Source organism: Catharus ustulatus, chromosome 7 (genome assembly GCF_009819885.2).
Source record: "Catharus ustulatus isolate bCatUst1 chromosome 7, bCatUst1.pri.v2, whole genome shotgun sequence".
In the NCBI taxonomy this organism is placed as follows: Eukaryota; Metazoa; Chordata; class Aves; order Passeriformes; family Turdidae; genus Catharus; species Catharus ustulatus.
In genome coordinates, this window is record NC_046227.1 from 26,565,401 (window position 1) to 26,591,050 (window position 25,650).

Consider the following 25,650-nt stretch of genomic DNA (forward strand, 5'->3'; position numbering starts at 1 on the left):
TAGACACCCCCCAATCAATTTTATTTTTTCCTGAGTAGAAAGCCCCAGCAAAGGTGTCAGAAAATGTAAATTGTGATTGTGTCCATATCCCACCTTTGCTCCAAAGCGTCTCTTGCCAGCAAATCATTAAACCTACTGCTGCAAATGCCCACTGCAGCCTTTTACACTGACAGAGCACTTGAATTCCAAGATCATTTCCTTTCCCTGTGTACAGGAGCCAGCAATAAAATTTTATCTAGGAGAAAGCAGCTTACCTAAGAAAAGACTGGCAAAATATTTGTTCAGTTTTATTGGACAAATGTGAGGAAACTGTATTGATCTCATAGACACCAAGTAATATCTGTGTTTCTGATAATAAGCATTTGGGTTCTGCTTTTTTTTGAAGGGAGGACTTTTTTCTCTGATTCTTTTTTCTTCCTACATTTTTTCTGATTTTTTTTTTTTTTTTAAATTTTGAATGAAGTGTGGATTGGACACATGGGTTTCATAAGTATAAAATTAATCAAACTGCTTTGAAAATATATGACAATGCTTTTTTTTTGTTGTTCTTGACTTACCTGCTGTGGAATTAAGACACATAAATTACTCATTGTTTAATTCCACCACATATCTATAATATATCGGTTGCTACAAAGCACACAAAGAGCTGATTTATCAGTCTCTCAAAGCAATTGTACCACACTAAATTCAGAAGTCAAATCACATTAATTTTAGTCCTGGAGAATGAGTCTCATTTTCAGCGTTTGAGTCTTTATTCCTCAATGCAGAATGTCTGTGTGTATTTTCTTTTCTACACTTGTTAATATTTCATACGATTTTGAATATGACAAGTTCGGCTAGACCAATTCTAGGTAAAATCGTTTATTTGTACTAATTTAGTGTGTACTTTTTCATTCTTGAACAGACTGAAATGTGAAGTGGAAGTAAATGATCATAAAAGCAGTGTGAATTCTCAGTTTTATGTGTACCCCACTGATCTCTTTCAGAAGTTAGAGGGAGAAACTCCACTGGTGTTTCACTCTTAGGAGCAGCCTGAACCTTCAGCATCTCATTTCACATGTTACTGCAAAAGATGTGTCAAAATGGAATTTCACCTAGAAAGAAAAGAATTGTTTTTCCTGTTTCTGCATCTCCTAAAGAGACCTGGCACAAACAGCTGCTCCTTGGGATGAGCTCTGCAATGGTGCCTCCACAATCCCAGATAACTCAATTCCTGTTTAGAAGTAAGATGCCTGTGATACTAATGGGAATGTTGTATGAAATTATTTAATCTGTGGGCAATCAGGCCAAACAAATCCATGAATCATTCATAATCTTTCCTACACATCTGCATTGCAAGAGATACAGTTAAGTACAAAGGAAAACATTAGAGATGGGGGGAGGGTGAAACAGAGAATAACCTAGATCAGTACAAGTGGCATGAAATACATGGGGGTTTAACCAGAATTTATTTTATTGGCTACAGTCCAAGTCCAAAAAATAAGTGTTTAGAGCAGAATTTGAGCTCCTAAGCCTAAAACAGAGATGGTGGAAAAACCCCAGTGGGCTGTGTCTGACCTTGCATCATGCCTAGATTCCCAAACCACATTTCCTGTTTATGCAGAAGCTATATTCTGCTGTTTAGAGCCTCTCTGTGTGCCTAGATCTGCACCAGTTCAACAGGGCTAAGCAACTTGGCATTCTTTCATATCTCAGCTCAATCAGGAGCTAAAAGCTTTGTGTTGCTTCATTCAGTTCCCCAGAAAGGCTCAGTCAAGAGGTAATCTTCAAACCCCTCTAGAGTCTTCACAACTGCAGCTGTACCTATTCCCTCTAAAAGACATTCCTGTCATCGACTAGAGCAGGTAGAGCATTTATCCAGGAAGTGGAAGGTCTGAGTTCAGGGCCTGTTCTCTGCAGATCAGAGATAACAGTAACTATATTGATGTCTGGATGTGTAAGTATTCACATGAAACCAGCCTCAAAGCTTGATCACTCCCAGTCTCAACTCAATCCACTGCACAAGCACTCCAGAGCAGGTGGTGGAGCTCTGTACAAGGATGCTTCAATGAGCACTGATGTGTTCCTCTCAGAGCTGACTAATGCCATGCCAGCAGAGGGGGCTGAAAAGTAGCTGAGATGCAGCATGAGGATGGTGGTTTTACCTCTGAATATAGCTGTGCAAGGGGCTTCCCCCTTCAGCATGTTCCTGCTCTTAAGGAAGCAAAAATCTACATTCCTTGTCTAAACTATTTCAATATGGAAAGCGTTTTTTTTGTTGGTTTTTTTTTTGGTTTTTTTGTTTTGTTTTGTTTTGTTTTTTTTAAGAAGAGTTAAGTTATCATTTTTTAACAGAAATGTTCCTCTCAGCCTATCAGTAGCTACTTAGGAGTTTGAATTTACAGCTAACAGGTTGGTATAAGCAGCACTGGCTGCTGGTCAACTCTCCAGGAATGCCTTCAGCAAATACAGGTTTGGGAATTACCACTGGATGGCAATCTTGTGCCACAGAGGCTGAAACCATGTGTGATTTTATTTGGCTGCAAACATAGACGTTTTTTAAAGACTGAGAACCAAGTCCACTTCTTCCAAATACCATCATAAATTTAGAGTTACTCCATTTAAGGCATTTAGTTTAACTTAGAGTTGCACCAGCATAGCTGGGACAAGAACATGAACCAAATGTTGAGAAGTGGTATTTTGATTGTTAATTCAATCAATAAAATTTTGAACAATTTATGAGACATAAATACAAGGAGCAAGGATAGAGCTCCTGGCCATGAAAGGCCAAGAGCACCCAGTGTCAGTTCTTCAGTATTGTTACAATCTACACTAAATTCTAATCTCTGACCTTTAATGCCTTGTTACAAACCAGTGATTTTACCCTTAAGACTGCTACATTATATACAGCATTCTTTAAAGGTACAAGAATGTTGTACTATGGCTGGCTTAAAACAAGCAGTTATCTTTTAGTCTCCTGAAAGTCCACATCATCTTTGTTTTAAGGTTTCCAGTCTATATATTTAAAATGCTTGGAGAGTGTTTCAATAATTTGTCATCCCAAATATTATGCTTTTATTTTGAAATATTTGAATAATGGCTCATTTTTTCACATAGAATAATAATTCCGTAAAAATCAACAATTTTTTTCAGAAAGTATTTAGGTTTTTTTAAAATGAATTAATTTTGGACTGAATCTCCATTGTTAAAAAGTGATTTTTTTCAGCTCTCTAGTGAAATATAATCCTATTCACAATAACTCTTTCGGGAAGACAACCCATTTGGTCTCATGTTCTCCATAATTCTTGTGTATCAGTGGGGTGTATGGGAGAACACCGGGAAATTTCTGTAAGTACATTTGAACATCAGGGAAATATCTTCCTTAAATTTGTGCTTCTGCTCCTTTTCTATTGTTATAGATGGTGACAACTCTCTCCCACGAAGAGCTTCAGTTCCCCAACCCCAGACTGCACAGTACTCTAAATATTAGGAATATCTGACAAGTTCAAGAACTCCTTCAGTAAAGTCATCTTCTCTGCCTTCACTTTCACCAAAACTATCATGAGAGCTGGTAACCAATTTAAGCTGAGACGTTTTATTTTTCGGGGCTGGTAGAATATCTCTGGTTTCAGCCAGGGAAAGAAGTGCTCAGAGTGTTTTATCACAGCCAGCTCTTGTGATTTACTTGGCATAACTGGAAGAAGGAAATTGTGTAAATATGGGCTAAAGCTTATTCTTGGGAAATGCACAGTTCCATGGACTTGGGATCTTTAATGTCTATTTTTGGTTATTCCTTGCTGTCACTTCAGTTCTCTGTTTATAGTATGAGAATAATAAACCACAAATTCTGTGATGCTTGACAGAAGAGTTCCTTCCATGGGCTAAATGTACTCAGAGGCAAACCTGATGGGCTCAGGGTAAGAATATTTCAGCATGCTTTTCCTTCCCTCTCTGTTTTTTAATTCTAAATTAAGAATTTACTGTAATGGCTGAATAACACAGCAACTTGAACCTATTCAGAGACTAGGCTGGAAATTATTGTCTTCTCACATTTCTCCCCTTTGATCTTTACACTTGGTTCTTGGACTTAGAGCATTCCCAGTTGACAGAATAGTCTGCAATTCCCCTATAAAGAACCTGTGTTTCACCCACATTGGTTCATGTACACTTGCCATTCACTGAATAGCTGATAGTTAATTTAAAATTTTAAGTATATTTTATGGCAATTCCCCAGAGCTATATTCTGGTTTGTGGTTTCTATGTACTAGCTGTTGTAGATATTGGTAGTTGAGAGAGATGCTCTCAAGGAAAAGTTACAAGCTGTAGGAAGCACAAGTGAAGAGCTGAGATCCAGGGAAATCAAATTATTTGCCCAAGGTGACATGCCAGTTTTGTGTCAGTGTTAATCTACCTGACCTGATTATCTAAGTCATGTAGGCACCAATGCATATTTAGATGCATGTATCAGCCACAGGAATGCTAAACTGGAGAAGTTAGTTTGGGAAAATAAAAGGAAAAAAAAAAAGAATAAAAGGCATGCTTGGCACTATTTGAAGACTTTGCAAGAAATTTCTACTTTCCCATTCTTTGAATACTTTCAAAATACATAAACTCTTGAAATCTGCATTTTAAAATGTTGTTTCAAGCTGGAATAGCATCTGTTAAATGCAGTTAAGAAACATCTGTTTTTCCATTCCTGGAACTCTGAGCTGAGGCAGCCATTTTCCTGTCAGCTCTGTTGTGGAGCAAAATTGGTTCAATAGGTCATTCTGTTCTCTCCATTTCTCAGTTCTCAGTTTCCTATTAAAAAGATGGCCAACAACATGAGTAAGCAGAAGGGGAAAAGAGATTTTGTGTAATGTGTGTATTGGCCTGTGGAAAAAAAAATCCATTTAGCTTCAGACTGAGTTAGATAACTGGTGAAAGCAGAGCTATTAAGCATTGGGAAGAACACCTGGGATTATGTGGAGCTGTAAAATTTATTAGCCCCCAAATAGTTTATCTTTCATCAGTGGAAATAACAATCTGATACAAATCCCACTGAAAACAAAACAACATTTCACATTGATGGCCACTGGGCTCTGGATTTGAGCCTCTCTGGTATTGCTGATAGATGGCCTGGTGGAAACTGGTCACCAGTACACAATATATTGGTTGCAACTGTTGTTAACTCTGACTTGAACAGCTCCAGACTAGATGCAGCAATCGAAGGGCCAGCAAAGGTTGTGTATAATCATCTTTTCAACCTTCACTCACTCCAGTGGAGTCAATCTGAGAACAGCTGAGAGGGAGAATCAGAAGAATTCAAAGGCCTGCTGCAGAGAAGACCAAAAGCATATTGTATAGGTTTAAATTTTCACATTCCCAGCTCTCTGTGCTTTGGCAATGCCTTTGACAAACAAATACATTGTTGAGAACTTCATATGTTTTTCCCTTCATCTTTTAAGAATACGATCAAGACTCATAAAGGTATTTATCTGCTTGTGCTCACCCTGAAATAATCAGGTGCTAAAAGCATGAATAACATTGAGATTGTGCACAATGATCTGATATTTAGCAATATCTGATAATTAGCAATGAAAATCTGTATCATTCGGTCAGTGGCATTAAAATCAGGTAACTACACCGAGTTGGCAGAACCCTCTATGTGTATCCTTACTGAAAAATGACAGCACCCCTGTTTTGAAAACCATGGGAGAAGGACATGTTGTGACCTTCTGTTATGAACATTTTGGTGACATAAAAAAGCAAAAAGTCATTGGAGTCCTATTTCTTATATGGATATAATCTGGCATCACTCACATGATTTAAAAAGCAAAACTAATCCAGAGGAAGGGTTTCTTCTTTTTTTTCCTTAGATGTGACCTTTCCCTTCCACTTCGTGAATTTAAAATACTGAGGAAACGAATCCTAATCTGAGGAAGAGTTTCCAAACAGAATTGGAGATGCAGCACTTTCTGTGGCAGGGTCTTGCAAAGTGCTGATGGTATAAATTAACTGCTGGGGGTCAGGAAACTTGCAAAAGGCAGATAGGGTGCAGGAAGGGAAAAGGGAGTTGTACAACTCATGGGCAGTTGCAAGCAGCTTCCTGACACTATTTACTTGGTGAAACATTTTGTTTCCTCCAGAGCTATGTTTGACTGTGCTTTCATCATTGCCAGTGTAAGTCAGATGCTGGGTTTTGTGTCATGTCTGGCTTACATTGCCCAGCATTCACAGTGTGATACTGACTTGACTGTTACTTGGCTAGACTGGATTATCTAAATCTATGTGGTGACATGGTCCTTCCAAACCCCAACTAGACTACAGACAAATGTAAGCTTTCATTAAATAAGATCTAGTCTGACTGCCAAGAGAGACTAAGACTATGCCATTTTACTTCATGAATGGCAAAAAAATAATAACGTGTATGGAAAATGCTGTTGTCAAAGTATAGTGGAATGGAATGATGCCATTTACTCTGTGATGCCTGGGTTTCCAGTCAGTTTTCCCCAATATTATCTTCATCTGCTTCCTTCAGTCTCATCTGATTTTTGTATTTGCCACATATGCACTTCCTTGTAAGGGGAGGCTCAGATTGAATGTTAGGAATTTCTTCACTGAGTGAGTGGTTAAATTGGAGCAGGGAAGTAGTGGAGTCACCATCCCTGGAAGTATTCAAAAACAGGTAAGCATGGCACTTTTCCCTATGGGTTAGTGGGCATAGTCATACTTGTTTGAAGGCTGCACTTGGTGATCTTGGAGCCTTTTCCAACCTTGATGATTCTTGATTTTGTAATTTGTCTGAACACAGTTACTGTTGTTGTCTGTTTGGAACACCAGTATCTGGAACTGCTGTGACTTACAGGATCACACTCAGCACCTGTTACAGAAAACTCCTGCCTGATGTGAACACAAATGTGTTTCTCTACTGCATGAGTTCCACCTTAGTCCCGCTCTTCCCCATGGATTGTCTCCCACCTGGAGCTTTTCAGAGGAACGAGGGACATCTAGTGGCTCCACAGAAAATAGCAAAGGAAGATGTTCTGCCCCAAAAGGTGCGCTGCTGTGCAAGGTAGACAGTTCAGTGAAAATTAAAGACTGTCTCAGTGGTTGAAATGTGATTTTAATCTATGGAATTGCTTTAGCTGATAGTCAAATAATATGTGAGTAATTTTATTTTTGTGTTTCTATCTTTTTTGAAAAGGTGGGCTGGCTTTGAAACTTACACAGGTTAAATGTGTTCAGTGCCTAATTTCAGGAGGACAGAACATTGTCTTGCACTAGGAGAAGCTGACATACAGGATATGTGGATAAGAAACAGAAGCAAATCACACTACACATCCTTATATATTTTTTGATCCCCCAAATGAACAAATTTATTTTATGCATGGCAATTCAGGATGTGATTAATTAGACTAGGTGGTACCTGATAACTTTCAATTACAAGAAATAAATGTGAAGAGCAGTTAAATGGAACCTTTTCTTTCTCTGCAATGTGTTTCCTATTTTAATATTTAAATAATGAGTTTCTTTATCAAGTAACCCACTCTGAGTCATGTTTTCCTTTCTCCCTTTTGTTCTTATCCTAACCCGTAACTGCTTGTCCTCCCAACAGCTTTTATTACAAGAGATGGAGTACACTTCAGAGAAGCAAAACTATCTGCACTGAATTATACACTGGTTTTGTATTGTAAGCCCATTTATGTTAGGCTTGCCATTCTTTTTCTAGTCTGTACTAAAATTCTGGAAGAAGTCTATTATGAAGCTCAGACCAGGGCAGGGGTTGACCTCTCAACCTGCAATAACTAAAACTGAGAGACCAATGTCAGATAGTCAAGGGTGTAATCTCTGAATGTGTCTTGTTCCCATCCTAACCCCACAAAAAAAGAACAAATTCCATTGATGCAGACAGAGCTGGAGTATTTTGGCTGGAGCATATGAATGGAGAAGGTAGCCTAATATAAAGAGGGAGGCTTCTCTGCAAATGAGAGCAAATCATTGCCAAATATTAAGACAGATAATCTGCAGAGAGCAACAGGAGGCATTCTGTCTCACCTGAAATGCTGATAAAACCTGGAAGCCACAGGAGTGAGAGGAGACTGAGAAAAGACGAATGACTTGTTATTTTGCAAAGATGTGTAACCTGGGAATTTTTTTTAAGAGTAAGGAGTGATGATAAAATCCTTTGCTAACCAAGAGGATTTTGACTTCCCTTTCCCCTTTAAACAGACTAAACTAGAAGCTTGTAGGCATTGGTAGTTAAGCTAAGGAAATCATGAACAAGTAAGCAAAGGGCTCTCCCAGCTCAGCGCCATGTGAAGCCCCTCTGAAGATCCTCTGGTAGTGGTCAAGGAGGGATTCTCAGTCTATGTGTGTGCCATTAAAATGATAAAGGAACAATTATTTTGAAGTTGCTCAGATTGCATTAGGAGCTTTGGAACACAGAAACCGGGTCCAGTGGTTTGAGCTGGTGTTGCTGGGATTGTTATTGGTTATTGTTTCATCAAGATACACTGGAATCAGGAACTTTATTAATGTCCTACAATTAATGAGTAGTGGAGAGAATATGGCAGCAGAATGATCTTATGATCATTAAGATTAATTAAAATATTTCTTTACAGTAAGCTTTATGTGATTGAATTTGCAGGTTTTAAACTCCTGAAGTTTTAGGTGAACTGAGAGGCACAAAATTATGTTGTTGAGGTCCCATTTAGCTCCAGATTTGTTTCAACAATAGTTCATTGTAGAGAGAAGTTGCCATACAGAGAGCTTTGAAAAGTTTCTGTTTGGATCTCTAGTGAAGACTGCATTTAGGATGTGAACATGGATATACCATGTTGCTGGCAACATTCAAACTAGCATTAGGAAAATGTAAGCTGGAGTTGGCTTAGCTGGCAAATAATTCTATTTCAGAAACTTCTGGGAAAGAATGGCAAAGCCAAGGTACCCCTGACCATATATATGAACTATCCTGATGCAAGGATGGTCAATGGCCAGAATGAAGAAAAAGAAACAGATTGGCTTTTTAACTAATATTTATTAAATGAGAACTTCTTAAATCTCTATTTACCTTTATCACTGTGAGATTCTGGTTACCACATTACCACTTTACTAATTAATAGAGCAGTACAAAATGAACCTTGAGTTACATGAGTTTTAGAGTGAGTAATTTTCCTCGTGGAAAGATCTCTAGGAAATATTAACAGTCCCATACTGACCCCAGGTGGGGTGAAAATAGCATGTTGTGGGGAAAGGTTGGAGTATGCCTTGGACAGATTGTGAGCAGAAAGGGTAAATGGTAGAGCTGAGACTCAGCACCTGACATCCATCACATGTTAGGTCTGTTATAGTGCTGGAAATCAGCCTAGGACTCCTCTGCTCTTACTTCTGTTGATGCTGCAGTGCCAACAGCAAAAATGCTGTGACTCCTCTACTCAGGTTTCCACTCCCCCTGCCCTGGTGCTTTGCCCCTGGCCCTGTGCAGGTTGGGTATTTACTGACTAATACAGGCACACACAAATTTCCATTGACTAATCTTCCTCTGGCAGGGTGAGTCATCACATAGGAAAGGTTGTTTTTGCTCGTTCTTTGTTCAGATTGAATCCAGTCAGAGCTCCAAAAAGGCCAGGCCTTTACCTTCAACACCTATGACCATCTCTGCTCTCCCATGGTGACAAAGGGAAGCTTTGAGAGATGTCTGTAACTTCAAGATTTCTGAACGGAAAGATCTTCCTTGGAAACTACTTTGAAAAGAGCTGGCAAAGTTCCTGGTAAGAACTTAGCCTTTTCTCCATCTGTCAAAACAAGGCATCCTTCCCTGCTTCACAACAGTCTTGGGAGGAATCATCAGTTAACATGTTTACATCACTCAAAGTGATTTCCTATTATAAATCACCTAGGCTTCAGTTCTTATGAGCACAAACTCATCTTACCCTTCTTAAAGATCTTCTCCCTCTTTTCACACATCTATATTCTTCTTTGCATTCTGCTACTGCAAAGTGCAATTGCTGCTAGCATTGCTTTTATACACCTGAGAGCAGTTTTAACAATCACACTGTATTTTCCTGAACAATTAATCATCAAAAGAAAATAATTCTTTTTCAGTTTCTGTTCTCCTTTTTATCAGTATTGAAAAATGTTTTCTACCTCATATTGCTGACTACTAAAATTTCTCATCACTGCTCCAACTCTTTGGTATTGTTATGAAGAAGAATATCTGCATATATTGATAAAAACTCCAGCAGTCTTTAAGAGAATTAACTGTGATTGAAACTGGAGTTATCTATAAACAGTGCCCTGTATAAATATTATGTGTTGCGTATGTTTGCATGCTGCAGGACCTCTGTAGCTCTTTTTTCAAAAAGGCAACTTTCTCTGGAATAGAACAGCAGCAGACCAGAAGATCAGCACTGTTTTAAATGTGAAGTGTATTATCCAACTGGAATTGCACACAGAGCCAAGAGAGCAAAATGCTCTGGAAGCTCCTGCAATCAACTTCATGCCAGAACTGGCAAGATATTTTTAGCTATGACACACTCTTGAAGATTTATTTAGGGTTGTAAGAGGTACCCAAATCTGGAGGTGGTGACCACTTCGGTTACGGTCCTGCCTTGTCATAATCCAAGTTCTCCTCCCACACACAACCTTGCCTGACCTGTGAAGTGGTCCTTGCTTTTCTCCCTCACTGCCACGATTCCCTTTACTCCTGCTCATCACTATATCTCCTACTATAAATGGAAAATCTTGGCTTTTCCTCATTCCCCCAAGCTATAAATCCCTTCCACCTCTTTTCCAAGCTTGAAACTACTTCCCTTTCCAGGTTTTCTACCAGATGCTGTATGTTAACGTAAGGAAACCTCCCATCCTCATATATGTACAGAGGAACATGAGTTACACTTCATGCGGACTTCAAACCCTTGAACAGGATGCCCAGGGAGACTGGAATGTCCACCCTTGGAGATATTCACAACTATAAACAAGTCAGGATACTGCCAAGGAATGGATACACGTGGGTCCCTGTTGCTCACACAGACCCAGCTGTGGCTGCAGACCCAGCTGTGCTGGCGCTGGGTACATTTGCCTCGACAGAGCTCTGACACAGGCAGCAGCAAGCATTGCTCTGAGGTGGCTCGGTTGTAGCAGGTCTCTTAGGCTAGTCCTAGTAATGATGCAAACATTGTTTTCTAAGTTTGTAATCTTTATTTATTGAATTTATTTTTATTTATTGAAACTTTTCATTGGAAATGGTAGGAAAGATGAATTAGAAAAGTAATTTTCTCTTATTGCTCATTCAGGATTTTTAAGCTGTTACTTTTTACATTATCTACAACAGTTTCCTTGTTTTTAGAATGAGTGCATGATATCATATCCTGAGCCCTTCCCTTTTCTTGTAACTTTCTGAGGCACTAGGAGGAGTCCAGCTACAGTCATCATGTGGATTGGCCTGTAAAACTGTAGTGGAGCTCCTTCTGCCACCTCCTGCCTGCCTAATTCATACTCCTGAAGAAACTGCTGCTCTAGGACAAACAACCCTTTAATCACAGTAAGTACCAGCTGAGAAAGCAACCAATTTATCCAGCTTGTAAAGTTACATCAGAGAGCGATCACTGCTCTGTGTATTTACATTTATGTGCAGTTTGGGACACAAAAGTAAAAGGAAAACTTGCTGTCAGTATTTGACACTGAAGTGGAGAAGGAAGTTCTCTGGCTGAAGTGGGGTGAGAAAAGGAACAGCAGCAACATGGGAGGCTCTCAGGGTGCAGAGGTTGGATTAAAGCTGTGGGCTAGGTGTAGAAAAGATACATGTATTGTGCCAGACAACATACCTATTTGCTGTGGATGGACAGACAGGACAAAAACAACTGCTAAAATGTATATACAAGCAGCTGTGCCCAAGCACTTGGTGCTGTGTTAGTGCTGGATGACAAGCACCTCTTGTTTATTCTTAATCTGGTTTCATATAAGGAATGTAGTAGTACTAGCTAGGAATAAGCAAAATAAAAGGAGAATAAAAGAAATAGTTGTCTTCAGTAATCTTCACTCATCCCTAAAGCATGCAGGCCAAGTAAACATTCACAGTGAGTCATTGACTCTTTTTAGTGTAACTATAACCTGTGGTGGTATTATTGCTGCATTTTTCTAACTTGGTTTGTAGCTCTGATGTAGAGCTAAAGGTTCTGCTACCATTAGTGTAGGGTCTAAGGTTTTGTCTAGATGTCTCTGGTATGCTAATTTAATAGAAACTCGGTAAATATATCAATAATATAGTTATGATTTATTATGATATTTATTGTATGTATAAGGTAGTTGATCCATGTTTCACAGCACAAAAAATGTTATAATGAAAGTAAATAAATGACATACCTTTATATCTACCAAATGAACTTTAACCTAGAAAGTTGCTTTTAAAAGGATAGAACATCTCAATTTTCCTGTGTCTGTTGTCCTCGTAGAATACCAAACACTAACTTCATCCTAAGGTTGTAAAGGACTTATGATCGTGCTTTACATAAAGGCCTCAACAGAAAGCAGAAGTGAGATTTTGTAAATACTTGAGATAACAATAACTGTCTTCAAAACAGTCCTTGGTGATGTCAGCAACTATACAGGAAGCACACAACCTTTGCGTATGTCATTATCACATTACTTTGTGTTTTTAATTTGCACACTGTGGTTTTGATCAGCTCCTTGATGGGGTCACAGCACAGTGTTATTTAAAAGCATTGCTTTTTGTCATCTGCTGAACTGCAGTGTGAGGTAAAAACTCCTCTGGTTAAAAAATTGCTGATGTGGTTAGTTTTACGATAACCTGACATTTTGTATAACATGGCTGTGGTGAGAGTAGCAGGATGCTAAAGGTGTGCTGTGTGCTGCTCAGCCTCATAGCATGGAGATTGCTGTGCCAGAGGTGACCATTAGAAAAGCTCCTCCAGGGTTCTGCCTCCCACAGTGACCTGTACTGGATGCTTCTGATACAGCAGCAATCCAGAGAGATCAGCTATCAGATAGGCTTCACAGGTGATGTTTTTACATGCCTAACAATTAGTACTTTTACATGTTTACAGTTAATAATTGGCTTGTACTCTGCAACATGAGGGATTTGCAACTCATTTAATAGACTATCACAGTGGATGTTCACGTTTCCATAGAGATGTTTGTTTCTTGAATTCACTGAGATCTTGGTACCAACAAAGTTGTGTGGCTATGAGTTCAGTAAAAATTCTGGTTTAGAAAAACATTGTTTCCTTTCTCTGGATTTAAATCGCTGTCATTCACTTCCATTAGATGTAAACTTGCTTATACATCATGTAAAAAACTCAGTACTTCAATTGTGTGATCTACTGAAGAATAATGATATATTTTTTATTCCTACTTATAGTTTGGTCTGCCTAGTTTGTGGCAATGATTTTTTTCAACTTATAAACTTATTTCAAGGGCTTCACTCAGTTTTAGAATTCTAGAATATGTGATGTAGTCAGGTCACTAGGTTGGCCACTTGCCCTAGATGAAGCCACACTGAATATCTCAAATCTCCTCCCTGTCCCACATGTCCTTTCCTGATTTCTTACACCTAGGTATTGAGAGCTCTTGAACTCTGTGGAAAATGCCTAAGTCTACCAGTTCTGTTCTGCTCATTTTTCTCTGAGGGCAGTTTGTCAGGGGCTCCTTTTGCTAACTCCTTGAAGAGTTGGAATTTTGCTTTACTAGAATTCAGGGGCCTGACTTCATCCAACCCATATCCCAGGGGACTGCAAACTCCACCAGTGTGTGATCATGGCAGCCCAGGCTGCTGCCAATATTGATGTCACCAGTTAGCTCACTTGTGTTGCTAACCAACAGGTCCTGTAGTTAATTATTTTGTTGTCATCCTTTAGAAATCCAAAGAAAAGAATGAATCAAATGAAAGAGATGTGTATTTTCTGTTATAGAAACTACCTGATTCTGCTCTTGTATCCTGTTCACATACATCTTCAAAAAAATATTCCAGCACCTTGCATTCAAGAAATGTTAGGCATGCATAGCAAATGTTTAATTAAGTAATCCCACACAGCACTTGAGGCAGGCTCCCTCATTTTACAGGTGAGACAGAGAGTGAGGCAGTAAATTAAGTGACTTGCTTAATATCACACAGTGAGTCAGTGCTAATGCTGAAAATAGACTTTGTGTCTTCTGGTTCTTTCCTCTGTATTTTGATCATCAAAGTAGACTTAACTTTAAAGTTGAATGAACTTCTTAGTCTATTCGAATAATTTTTTTCGATTTCACATTTTAGAGTATTATGTTTTAATCATGTAAGTAATACTGAAATATTTACAAAAGTAGATATTGCTTCAGGTTATCAGCTCAATATATTTTGTTTACAATGATCATGAACTTCAAAAATATAATCCAGATCTCTACCCAAAAAAAAAAAAAAAGCTGTGAGTTTTAAGTGCACTTTTAAAGTTCTGTCTCCTTCAGTCAATGTAACTTTTTTTCATGCTTTCATGAGTATACTGCCATTCCACTTTTCCAGTTAATAACACCCATTGCTTTAATTAATGAAGCACACTAAAGTTATTGGCCCACAGAGAGCAAAAGATAGACTGCTGGTTATGCTGTCATGTCTAAATGAAAATGTATCATGAAGCACAAAAGAGCAACAGCATGTTAAGAAATATGTGCCTAGAAGTGCAGTACTGAGCTACATGCTGGCTCATCTCTAATAAACTGGTAGGGAAAGGGATGTGATCCTTGCAGAGTTATTTAAATGAACAGTACCCATGTTCAGGCTAATGAAATGCTCCAGCAGCTTTAGAGCTTTCCTCAGCACAGTGCACAGATTTTTTTATACTGATAGGACATATATAAATTTTTCCAATCCTTGCCATGTTATCTGTTTAATGGTGTTCTTCAGCATAAGATAAATGGCCCAGAAAATATGTACATAGGCATAAGACTTAAAGAGGCTCAGGAAAGAAGAATGAAGAAATAATATTACCATGGCTTGCCTATTACCTATTAACTTGAGTACAGACACAGCTGCCTGTTACACAGCCTTATACAATACTTTGTATCATACAGTGTTTTTAGTGTGGGTGGGACAAACAGCAAAGGCTGTGGTCAGCTCCAAGATTTTTAGGAAGACTTTTGCCACATGTAATGAATGGGGCATGGTGGGGCAGGCACCCTTACAATTTAAATGAAATCTAACAATAAAATAACTTCAAAATTCCATGGCTCCATTGCTGAATGCAAATAAAGCTCCTAGGTGGCAGAATCAGTCAGTAAGCTTAGGCATGTTATATTTATAGAATCAACTCTAAAGTAATTTAATGTGTTGTACTTGTAAAGATTGTCACATCTTGCCTACTAATTACAGGCTAGACAGAATGTTTCAGGTAAGATGCCAAGGAGAGATATTCCAAGAAGGACATTCTGCTTCCTCTTTGGGGTCAATACTTCTAGTTTACCATGTAGTTTTCCTTTGGGGTTTATCTTCTTTCTAAAATGTTAACTATTTTGCACTTTGCCACTAGGGCTATGTCATCAGTGATCAGCTGTCCAAGATCTATCAGAGTACCACTCCAACTTTGCTTTCTATTTTTGTTACAGAGTAAGGGGTTTTCTCAGAAACTTCAGAAAATATCCTGACGCTGAGTGGTGAGCAGTTTGCAAGACAGCACTGTGTTTGTGTACCTCTATCAGGGACAGAGATGCTGCCTTTCAAAGGGCTTTTGAAAAGCAGGCAGGAGTTGTCCACTACAAATGGGCAAAAATACAATTTTGTGACTTTTATAGACTTTGAAATCAAACCAAGAAAACAATGCAAATAACTGATTCTTATTTTTTTAGCTTTTTTTTTATGTCTTCTTTTATCTGTAGTTCCTATTACTAATCCATTAAATGTAATGGTAGTAGTGTTTGAGAAACTGAAAATTTTAATCAAGCATTAGACAATATTTGTGAAAAACAGGGTTCAAAATAAGATGCCCAGGTGTTCTCTTCCAGATTGGGAATAGGAAGAAGAATCTGTGGTCTGTATATCTGACCAAAACTAGCCAAACCAGTAGAAATTAAATACATAAACATTCAGTTCATGGGTACAGGTTCCTTTTCATTAACAATTCAGCTAATAAGTATGAAGAATGAGTCAGCTTGAGAAAAACAGAAATTACTTGTGAATGATCTGAATGAGAATGGGGGATGCATAATACACTATCACATTTGAGAAGAGTTCTGACAAAATAGAAGCCTTGAATTTTGAATGCAGAGAGTTATACTTGCTTCATCTATTATTGAAGAGAATAGATACAAGCCAGCTTCTGTGATTAAGTAGATATTGTGCTAATTTACATAATTAACATTATTTAAAATCCTACTTTGAGAGAAGACCTCAATGTGTCCTGCCTACCTTAAGTAATCGGATTATTGGTCACTGCTCTCTGGCAGGTTTATTGAAGCCTTGTTCTGTTGATTCAGCACAGAAAGAAAATATTTTAAGAATGTCAGTTCTTCAAGTAGTGAGGATTATAGGCATGGTAACAGTACATGCTTGTGAAGGGTATATGCTGCCAGACTTCATTCCCCATGACAGCAAGAAGGAACCTGCAGTACAGCCATAGTGCTACTCTGAAGAGTTCATATAGTTAATGTGTTGTTCTTTAGATTTGCTTACAGAATTGAAAAGCATTTGTGGTGATATGGTGCTTATACATAAGCGCCAGAAAATGAAAGGGAAATTAAAATGGAAGAAAGTGAAAAGAAATGCACAATGAGGGAATTGGCCAGTTTATTTCACAAGCTCTTTCACTGGCACAAGCACAGTGAAAGGGGCAAAACTAAGCAATACAAGTAAAAAACCCCAAAAATCCAATATGAGTTACCTTAAACTCTAATAATTATAAAATATGGCATTAGCAATGCAGACAAGGTAGATTTTTTCTTACATTCCTTATTATGTGTTAACATGGCACCATAAAGGTCCAAGAACCTTGGGTCACACAGCTTGCAAAATACCCCTAGAATGTTTCTTGCTGAAACTAGGTACAGTGAGACAAGTACAAGCTGAAACTGTAAATATGGGGAAGACCTCTGTTCAATAAAACAAGTGGTTTCTGCTGAAACTAGTTTTGCTTGAGGACTAATTTGTAGTTCCAAGTGTCTTTCAGTGCTCACAGCTGAAGAAGGTAGCTCGGGGCCAGATTGTAATAATGTTTACTCCTTGATCTAATGGGCGGATATGTTTAATTAACCTTTGTTTCTGCAGAAGCAGACATTCTGGCAAGCTGTAGGAATGCTAAGGAAGGGAAATCTAAACTGCACTCAACCTAGGCATATTATATATTTTTAATACTACATAAAGAATGTTAATATAGATAAATACTGTTTCCTAGGAGATAGATCTGTATAAGCAATTTCTGTAAAAGAAATTTAAGATGGATCCCCCTGTAGGACTCATTAATTTCACAAGATCCAGTTATGGTCCCATGCCCTTGGGACCTTGTCTCTTGTGTCTGGTGCAGTTCTTCAATAGGTGGTCACAAAAGCATGTATTTAAAGTGGAAATATTCTGCTTAGTATCTCTTGGATGGAGTTAGACCTGACAGCCTTATTGCTTGTTCCATGTCCTCCAGTGACTTCTCCAGATACCAGAGCTTGGACTGACCCATCCCTAAGCTTCCTGTAAAGTGCAGATCTTAAGGTTTAGAGCTAATTCTTCAGAAGGTTTATGGCAAGTCTAATGAAAAGCAGATATCCTTTGCATGAAATTGCTGAAAGGCTGTTTTTCCTTGAAAAGCTAAAGCACTGTAGATTACAATCATACAAGCACAGCAAACTCCCTGGCCACAATGTCCCTAATCTTTCACTAAAAAAATCACCAACTTTGTATGAGTGTTTTGAAAGAATGCAAATCAGAGCTTATCATCTCTGGCCTTTATCAAGCTCTGCTGCCACAATAGCATCATTGTTTCCTATCTCCTCCCCTTCATAAGCGACACCCTCCATTCCTCTCACTTCCTTTCCATCCCAAACCTTTTTGTCTGAGAGGCTTTTTAAAGCTCTGCTTTGTCATCTGGTTTTGCTACTACTGTGATCTAAATGCCAAACTTCTTCAGTCCTGGTTGTCTTAGTCAGCCAACTCTCTGTTTTCACTTAAAAGGAATCTTACGAGCTCAAATGTTGGAAATTCCTTCTACTCCTGTAGTCTAACAAACAAGGTATATTCCCAGCTGAAGGAAACATTTATATTGCAGCATTATTCTTACTAAAAATATGCTGCAGCAACACAGTATCAATCACAATCATAAACAGTACTTTTCCCACCTCAGCGCTGTGACACAAGTCTTGCCTTCATAACACTGTGCAAAAATCTCCACATTGTCAGAGTACATAAGGACTAGTGCTAAGGGTAGGGTTAAATTACTAATTTACTAATCCCATGCTTTGCCCACTGGGTTTCTGTTACAGAATGAAGTGTTGTGACAGCAAATGAGGTAACCAAGGAAAAATCAAACTGGCTGCAACTGTCAGGCTTATGAGTTCAATATAACTCTTCAGCCTGTTCATACTGGTCTCTGCTTGTTTCTAGTAAGGACTGATGACTCCAAAAGCCACAAACTGCGTGTAAAGTTCTTGGGTGATGACAATTTCCTTTGTAATGTTGTCCAGTGTCTGAGACTATCCCAACAGGGTTGTGTAGCCCTGCTGTGAGCAGTGTCCTATTGCAAAAAGGAGGTTTGCACAGAGATTGAGAATGGAATAAGTCTTTATGTCCAGATATAAACAGTGATCTCCAAAAGTTCTTAACACTGACCTAACTCAGAGCAGAGTCAGTGGATGCATCAGGCTGACACAGAGGAATTTTGGGGATTCTTGACCAGCATGGTTCAAAATGCAGCCCTCTGGCCCAATCTGGTCTGCAGGATCTTCTGTCTTGTCTGAAACACTTCTCCTATGGAAATTCCAACTAGCAAGCTTCTGCCTCCTCCCAGGGAGAAGGAAAGAGTGAGGATTATTCTCAGGATGAGCTGCTACCTCTTCCCAAAGAGAATGAAATACGGGCAAAGATAGCACCCTAATACAGAGAAATTGTTGCTGTGCTTCTGTCTGAATGATTTTGAGTGCTTGGACATGAGAAAGAAGCACTCCTAGGTAGCCTGCTGCCTTGTCTCTTTGCTGAGCAGGTAAGAACAGCATCACCTCTCCTCCCATGCTGTTCTCATTTGCTACTTGTTTGGGGATAGGGAGGAGGGATTAGACACAGAGAGAGAGCAAGGGACAGTAATTTTCCCCTGCAGCTTCTCCTTCCACCCAGCCTTCCCCTCAAGCCTGATTGACTGTCCAAGTATGACAGTGGCAATGGTAGGAAGTATGAAATCACAGTCCTGAACTGCTATTGATTGTCATCTCAGTCAAGCTAATGGGGGTATCTCCAGATTTTGATCAATGGCTGTTAATTATGTTTTTCCTCTTTGGAAGTGGTATATACTTCTTTCTTTTGTTAGCATGTCTGATAATGGCAGGGGATTTTTCTGAAGGTAATCTTGGAACGAAACGGCAGCTCCAGGCACTCTGTAAGAAGCCAAATACAAGGGAAGGGTGGAGCAAAGTTGCTATTTGATAATAGGAATAGTCTACAAGAAAGTTTCCTTATCTCTCTTCAATGCTTGTTTTTCAGAAAGTAACTGTGATGAAAAGGCAGCAACTATTCTTCTCTGAATGTAAAATCTTTTCTGATAAGATTTCTGGAAGAACTCACATTCAAAGCTATCTTCATTCAAATCCTTCCTAAAAAGCATTTCTTCCATAATGTGTTTCTATGCTAATCCACTAGGCGTTGCTATTTACATCTTTAAAAGAAACAGAGTACTTAATCTGGACCAGTTGTAGATTAAGAATGACTAAGTGCATGCATGTCCCATAGGAAAGCACAGTCTCTGGAAAGAATCTATTGCCTCCTGGCAGTAGTTCTTTATTTTGTCATTTTATTACTTATTGTTGATTATAATCTCCATAAGGAAGGGGCATTTGTCTTTAAGCATCATTTATGCCTTTTAAGGCATCATTTATAGCTGTAACTTTCTGTAATCACAGAATATTCTGACTTGGAAGGGACCCATAAGGATCACTGAGTCCAGCTTTTAAATGAATGGCCCATATGGAGATCAAACCCACGACCTTGTTGTTATCAGCACCATACTCTGACCAGCTGAGTTAATAGTGAAGATCAAGAAGGAAACAAGAAGTAATTTTACAATACAAATTAGCTCCATCTTGAACAGCTGTCAAATTCTACTCTGCCATCTCAATGTATATCCAGATTTGGTGTTGAAGTCACTGGAATGGAGTATGGTCATAGCTCTTGAAACAGGGAGGACTGAAGGGGAGAGGAGGCCAGTAACACTGCAGCTAGTAGATTCATTCCCAGTATCTTAGACTATGCAAACATTAAATGAACCTTAGTCTGCAGGACAAGCTGAGTCTGCGCTGCCTTGTGTTACAGGCTGCTAATACAGCTCAGAAGCGCACATCTGCTATCTAACAGTGTAAAAAGGTTCCCAACCCAGGCACTATGCTAGTGAGGTCACAACTTCGTGAGATTACATTTAGTCACATATTTAGGCTAGTATTTGTTTGGGGTTGCATTACATTCTTGCTCTACAGTAGCATTTTTTTCAGTGAAAACTTTGGGAAACTTCTGTGATTTACTCTGTGAAAAATTGCATGGAGAGCCTATTTCCTGAGTCACCACTAGGAAAAATCCATTATTACAGAGGTGAAACATGCAATTGTGACAGCTAGAATGGAAAGAAAATAGCTACAACTGTAGGTATCTTGAACATACTCAAATTTTTGTAGGTATATAGAACATACCCAAACTGTTGATACAGCATATTTCAACCACAAAGCTGTCAAAGCTATTGCTTTCCAAAATTGTAATTAATCTATATATCCATAATTTTACATTGGTATAATAATTATCATAACAAAGGTAATTACAGATTGGTCCTTCAACCAAAATACTCACTACTAGATAAAACATGATGGTTATTTATACAACTGAGGAGAAGAAAGAAATAAGATTACTGCATCCACCAGAAATGTCTGGACCCTCCATTTTTCAGCAGTGTGTGGATATCTGTCTGCTCTGTGTTCTGGCAAGGAAGCCCTGCCAGAAGAGGCATAGGATGTTGCAGAGGCAGCAAGCTTGGAGCCAGGAAGGAAGGCAATACTTCCTGACACTCGTTAGCAATCTCAGAGGAAGGAGAGCATCCTGCCTAGTCATGCTAAATCAGCTAGAGTCCCTACTAACACAGCAAATCCCTTACCCATCCTTGTTAAAGCAGAAGGATATTCAGATTTGGTTCGGAAAAAGAAGCCATCATTTTGGATGTGACTGTGCCAAGTACCCATTAAACTTGACTCTCCTAGACTGTGGCTTTCTAATTTGCCCAAGGGAGCTGTGAAATGAAGAACCTAAGGACTTACCTGTCTTTGTTTTTTCTCCCTTTATCAAGCACACTTGGTCAGTTTTCACCTTTTTGTGCTGTGCCTTGGCTTAAATATTTATGGCATGTCCCATTTAAATTCTCACCTGAGAACTTTCATTCTTTCAGCAGCACAACTGCTGCATGCCATTTGATAATTTATGAAATTCAAATACATTTAGTGTGACTAAGTAGCAGAGTTGAATAACAATGATTTTGAGAACTTCCATCTCTCCTAAGCCAGGGTGAGTCCTCAGAGTTCAGCCTCTTGTGCCCTAATAGTCTTCCACTACTTGTCTAGCAATTGCCAGTTCCACAGCTAGCTTTTGTAATATTAATATTTCAAGAACCCACCACAGTTTATTACACAGTTTATTATTTTAACTGTTTAGAAGTAAATTTGGTTGTCTTTTTAGGCAATTGGTCACAAATGGCAGCTTAAATGGCAGATTTAAAGTTGTTAACCTCATGAGGTGATTCCACACAGTTATTATTAGCAACATAAAATTTCAAAAATCCTTGTAAATAATTTATTAAATAATATAAATTTAAATTGGTATGTACTCAAACCAGTGTAAATAACAAGTTATACAGACTAGAATACATTAAAAAAAACCTAACACAAAAAACAAAACAAATAAAAAAAAGCCACAATAGAAACCTTAGGAAAAACACACCAAAGAAGAAAGGTTATATTAGGCTAAATTCTCAGACTATGTTTCATTACTATTACTGTTACCATTTATCAAAGACTTTCAAGTCAGTTCTGATATTTTGTCCTTTTGAGTTAGTAACTTTGACAGTTACATTCTCAACTGTCCTGTTCTTACCTAAACTATCCCTCTTAAAAGTTTCTTCGTCCACATTATTTCTGGTTGGATTTGAATCAGCAAAGCAGAACATTTCCTGTCCTTGGTGGGATGAACCCACACTGAATATGAGGAGACTGTGTCAGCACGAACAGGATGCAGACCAGGAAACACTGCATTTTATTAACAGGAATTAGAACAAGGGTGGCAAAGTTTTGGCAGAATTAGAATGAAATGGTTGTACATGGAACAGAGTAAGAGCTGGAACTAAAACATTTTTATATAACTAAAACAAGGCTGCCAGCAGACTGGTTTGGTAGATTTGGAAAACATCAGAAGCATATGAGGAAAAGGTTCAGCTCAAAACCTAGACTTTGAATGAGAGTTCTGGCTGCCCAAATAACTGGAGCTGTGTCTCCAGCAGGCTGGAAAAGTCTACTTTAGTGAGCTGAGAATACAAATGAGTTATGTCCTGGAGCAATGAGCCATTGAGACTCTCATGAAAAATGAATAGTCAAAAGTTTGGAGTTAACAAAAGCAGAGTTAGATTTAATATTGGTCAATAAGAATAAAAATGGACTCACAATCTCCTGCTGGAACACAAAGCATGCTTCTCAGAGAGCTAAAAGTGCACATGGACCAAAATACAAATAGGAAATAGCTCTGTGGTGTGGATCTAAAATAAGATCAGGAGTAGCCACAAGTGTGCTGCCTTCTAATGTATGGTAGCTCTGTCTGCTGCTCAGCACTTCTAATCTGCACTAGCATGTTTTCACCTCTTCTAGCAGAAACTTTAGAGTCTCTCCACAATCCAAGCCTGTGATGCATTTTTAAAATTTGCTAGATGGAGAAAGAAGGTGCATCTTAAAAAGATGACTGATGTTTTATTGGTCAGCTTTAAAGGCTGGTCTTCCTGTTAATTACGGCTACATACTGAAAGAAGTCTCTAAAGGGATAGGTGAGCATGGTCCTCCATTAGCTCTCTGGAAAAGCACAAAAAGTCTTATTTCTTCTGTAGCCAAAAGAAACTTATATTTAGCTTGTGGGGATGGAAACAGTCTTTTTAGGGATATAAATTTTACAGCCTTTTTCATTTTTCATTTGTTGATTTGTGACATTGAGTTCTGTAAAATCAGTCAGTACCCTCTTTTACATCTGTATTTATAACAACTAGCATGGTAAGAGGGCAGCCCTTTTCTTAAAAGCTTTTAGAAGGGAGAGGGTGAAAGCTGCTGGTGAAATTGATGTTGCAGATGAGGCAACCAAGGACAAATCATGGCAATCACACCTTGTTTTCACACTTATGGTTTTTGGAAACTGACAGGAAAGATTATTTTTGATTTATACCCATTTCTGAGAAACAGATCCAGTAATTATCAGGTAGTTCACCTGTGTCTTGCAACAGCTATGTCAAGAGCCAACAGTTCAATTACATGTCATAAGGATCTTATGTGTGGAGTCACCTCATAAGCACAGCTTTAAACCAAGATGGAAAATTCTGGGCATGAGACAGTGTTTCCCACGCTGTCATCAAGCTGTTGAATAAATCTCATTTGCTTTCAGCTAGAATAGACTCTTGTACCTGAGGACTCCTAAGGTCCTCTGGAATCATGTTACAATGATTCCTAATTTTTAGTGCCAATAATCAATTCTTCTAGCACAGGTAAAAGTCCTAAGTGAATATTTTACTTCTTTTTGCAAAATAGTCCCCATCAGAAGTTTTAATTTTTTTTTTTTTAATGCTGAAATCGTTTCCTGCTTCTACTTTTGAATTGCCTTGCTGGCATGACAAGAACTAAGAAATGAAACTTCCATAAGATACATAGAACCTTAATGGCAGAAAAGCTAGCTATGGCTTAGTGAAACTGAAAACTTCTGTAAAATCACAGCTGTCTCTGGGCAAGGAATTAGAAGAATTGTAAAGCTGAACTCAATTTAATAAAGTATTAAAGATGGGTCCTGAAGTTTAAGGACATTTTAACTGCAAGCAGAATAGTATAGCAACTCCTTCTGCCGTGATTCAGACTGTATTTAGAAATGTTAGCTTAGACCTATCTCCATTAATATATAGCAAAGCAAAAAAGTGCAAATCAGCTAAATGGAAAAGGAATTGAGTTTTACCATCTTTTCCTGAATTGTAAGTTTCCCAAGTTATCCCAAGAAAACCCTTGGAGAGGTATAAGAAAAGCCACAAGGAAACTGTTTCTGAGCTAAGAAGTCAAAGAAGCCCAGCTGATCCAAACAAAGGATTCTTTACATGCTAAAGAGAGGCTTTCAGCAGGTGGTCACATTGCTTAGGCTCTGTGAAAGGAAACTGAAAAGGCAGAACTACATCAAGCTGAATCTAGCATGGACGTGACATGACTGTTGCATTTTGGATCTGACATGATGGATATCTGCAGCCACAATGGCCAAATCCACGGCACTCTTCTCTCCAAAAAGCATGAACCTTTTTTTATGGAAAGAAGTGAAGGAAGATTCCACATTAATTTCAATGCATTGTGCACTGCTTCCAGAGAATGGAAAAATAAGATTATGGGCTACCTCTCCACATTATGTGACCATTTCTCTAGTGATTAAATCTGTATCAATTGACATTTAGCATTTTGCAGATGTTTTCACAGACAGGAATTGGTGTGGAAGAAAAAGGGCACGGGAAAAGCAGGCCTTGTATGTCTTATGACCTGGTTATAATTCCATTTAAAATGTTAGTGAACTATTCCATAGGAAATGGAAAGCCTGAAAAATTGGCAAGAGTTATAAAGAGAATAACTGTAGTTATGTGAGCCAGATCAAACCAATTCATTTTCTGCTACTGAAAATCTGATCAGGAAAAACAGGCTAAAGGTCTGTTGTTGCCCTTCAAGAAATCCAGCTTTAAGATGAAATTCATGCCTGAGTGCAGCGAAGCAATTTTGAAAAGTCAAAGTTTGATTTATTGTTCTCTGAAAGGTTGTGTAAAGCTTCTTACTAAAGATCTCAAAGTTACACAAAGGTGTTTTGTATGATTAAAGGCAATCGTAGTTCCCAAGGACTTTTAGAAGATGCAGATACAGGTTTTTTACTGTAAATTTTAGGTTTTCTTTCTGAATAGATGGAACTTCTTGCATTAATTTGTTCAGCATTTGCATTACAGACACACTGATTCAGCAGTAGTACAGGTGCAGATTTGCAGTAAATGATACACACAGATTCTGCTCTCATCTATTAAAATGTCAAAGCAAGAAAACAAGATATGGGAAAGCCAAGATATGACACTATTCAATAAACTGTAGTTTATAAAAAAATGTCCAAGAAGCCATTCTTTGGTCATTCTGCTCTAGACAAATCTGTAACACAACTTGCAAGGTCTTAAAACACGGTCCTGCAATGGAACGGAAAAGCCAGACTAAATTAAGGCAAATATTCAC

General features: G+C 38.4%; 1 protein-coding gene across 2 annotated transcripts in view; it reads left to right on the forward strand.

The window, feature by feature from the left end:
• LOC116998424 overlaps positions 1-25,650 on the forward strand; it is a 41,485-nt gene that overhangs the window by 10,582 nt on the left and 5,253 nt on the right. The window contains exons 4-6 of one of the 2 annotated variants that reach the window (XM_033064017.1): positions 6,827-7,016; positions 9,558-9,731; positions 11,371-11,503. In XM_033064017.1, the coding sequence (XP_032919908.1) occupies positions 6,827-7,016; positions 9,558-9,635 (268 nt within the window). In that variant the 3' untranslated portion in view covers positions 9,636-9,731; positions 11,371-11,503. Of the gene's footprint in view, positions 1-6,826; positions 7,017-9,557; positions 9,732-10,780; positions 11,117-11,370; positions 11,504-25,650 lie in introns of those variants that run through there. The other variant, XM_033064018.1, reaches the window with a different exon arrangement.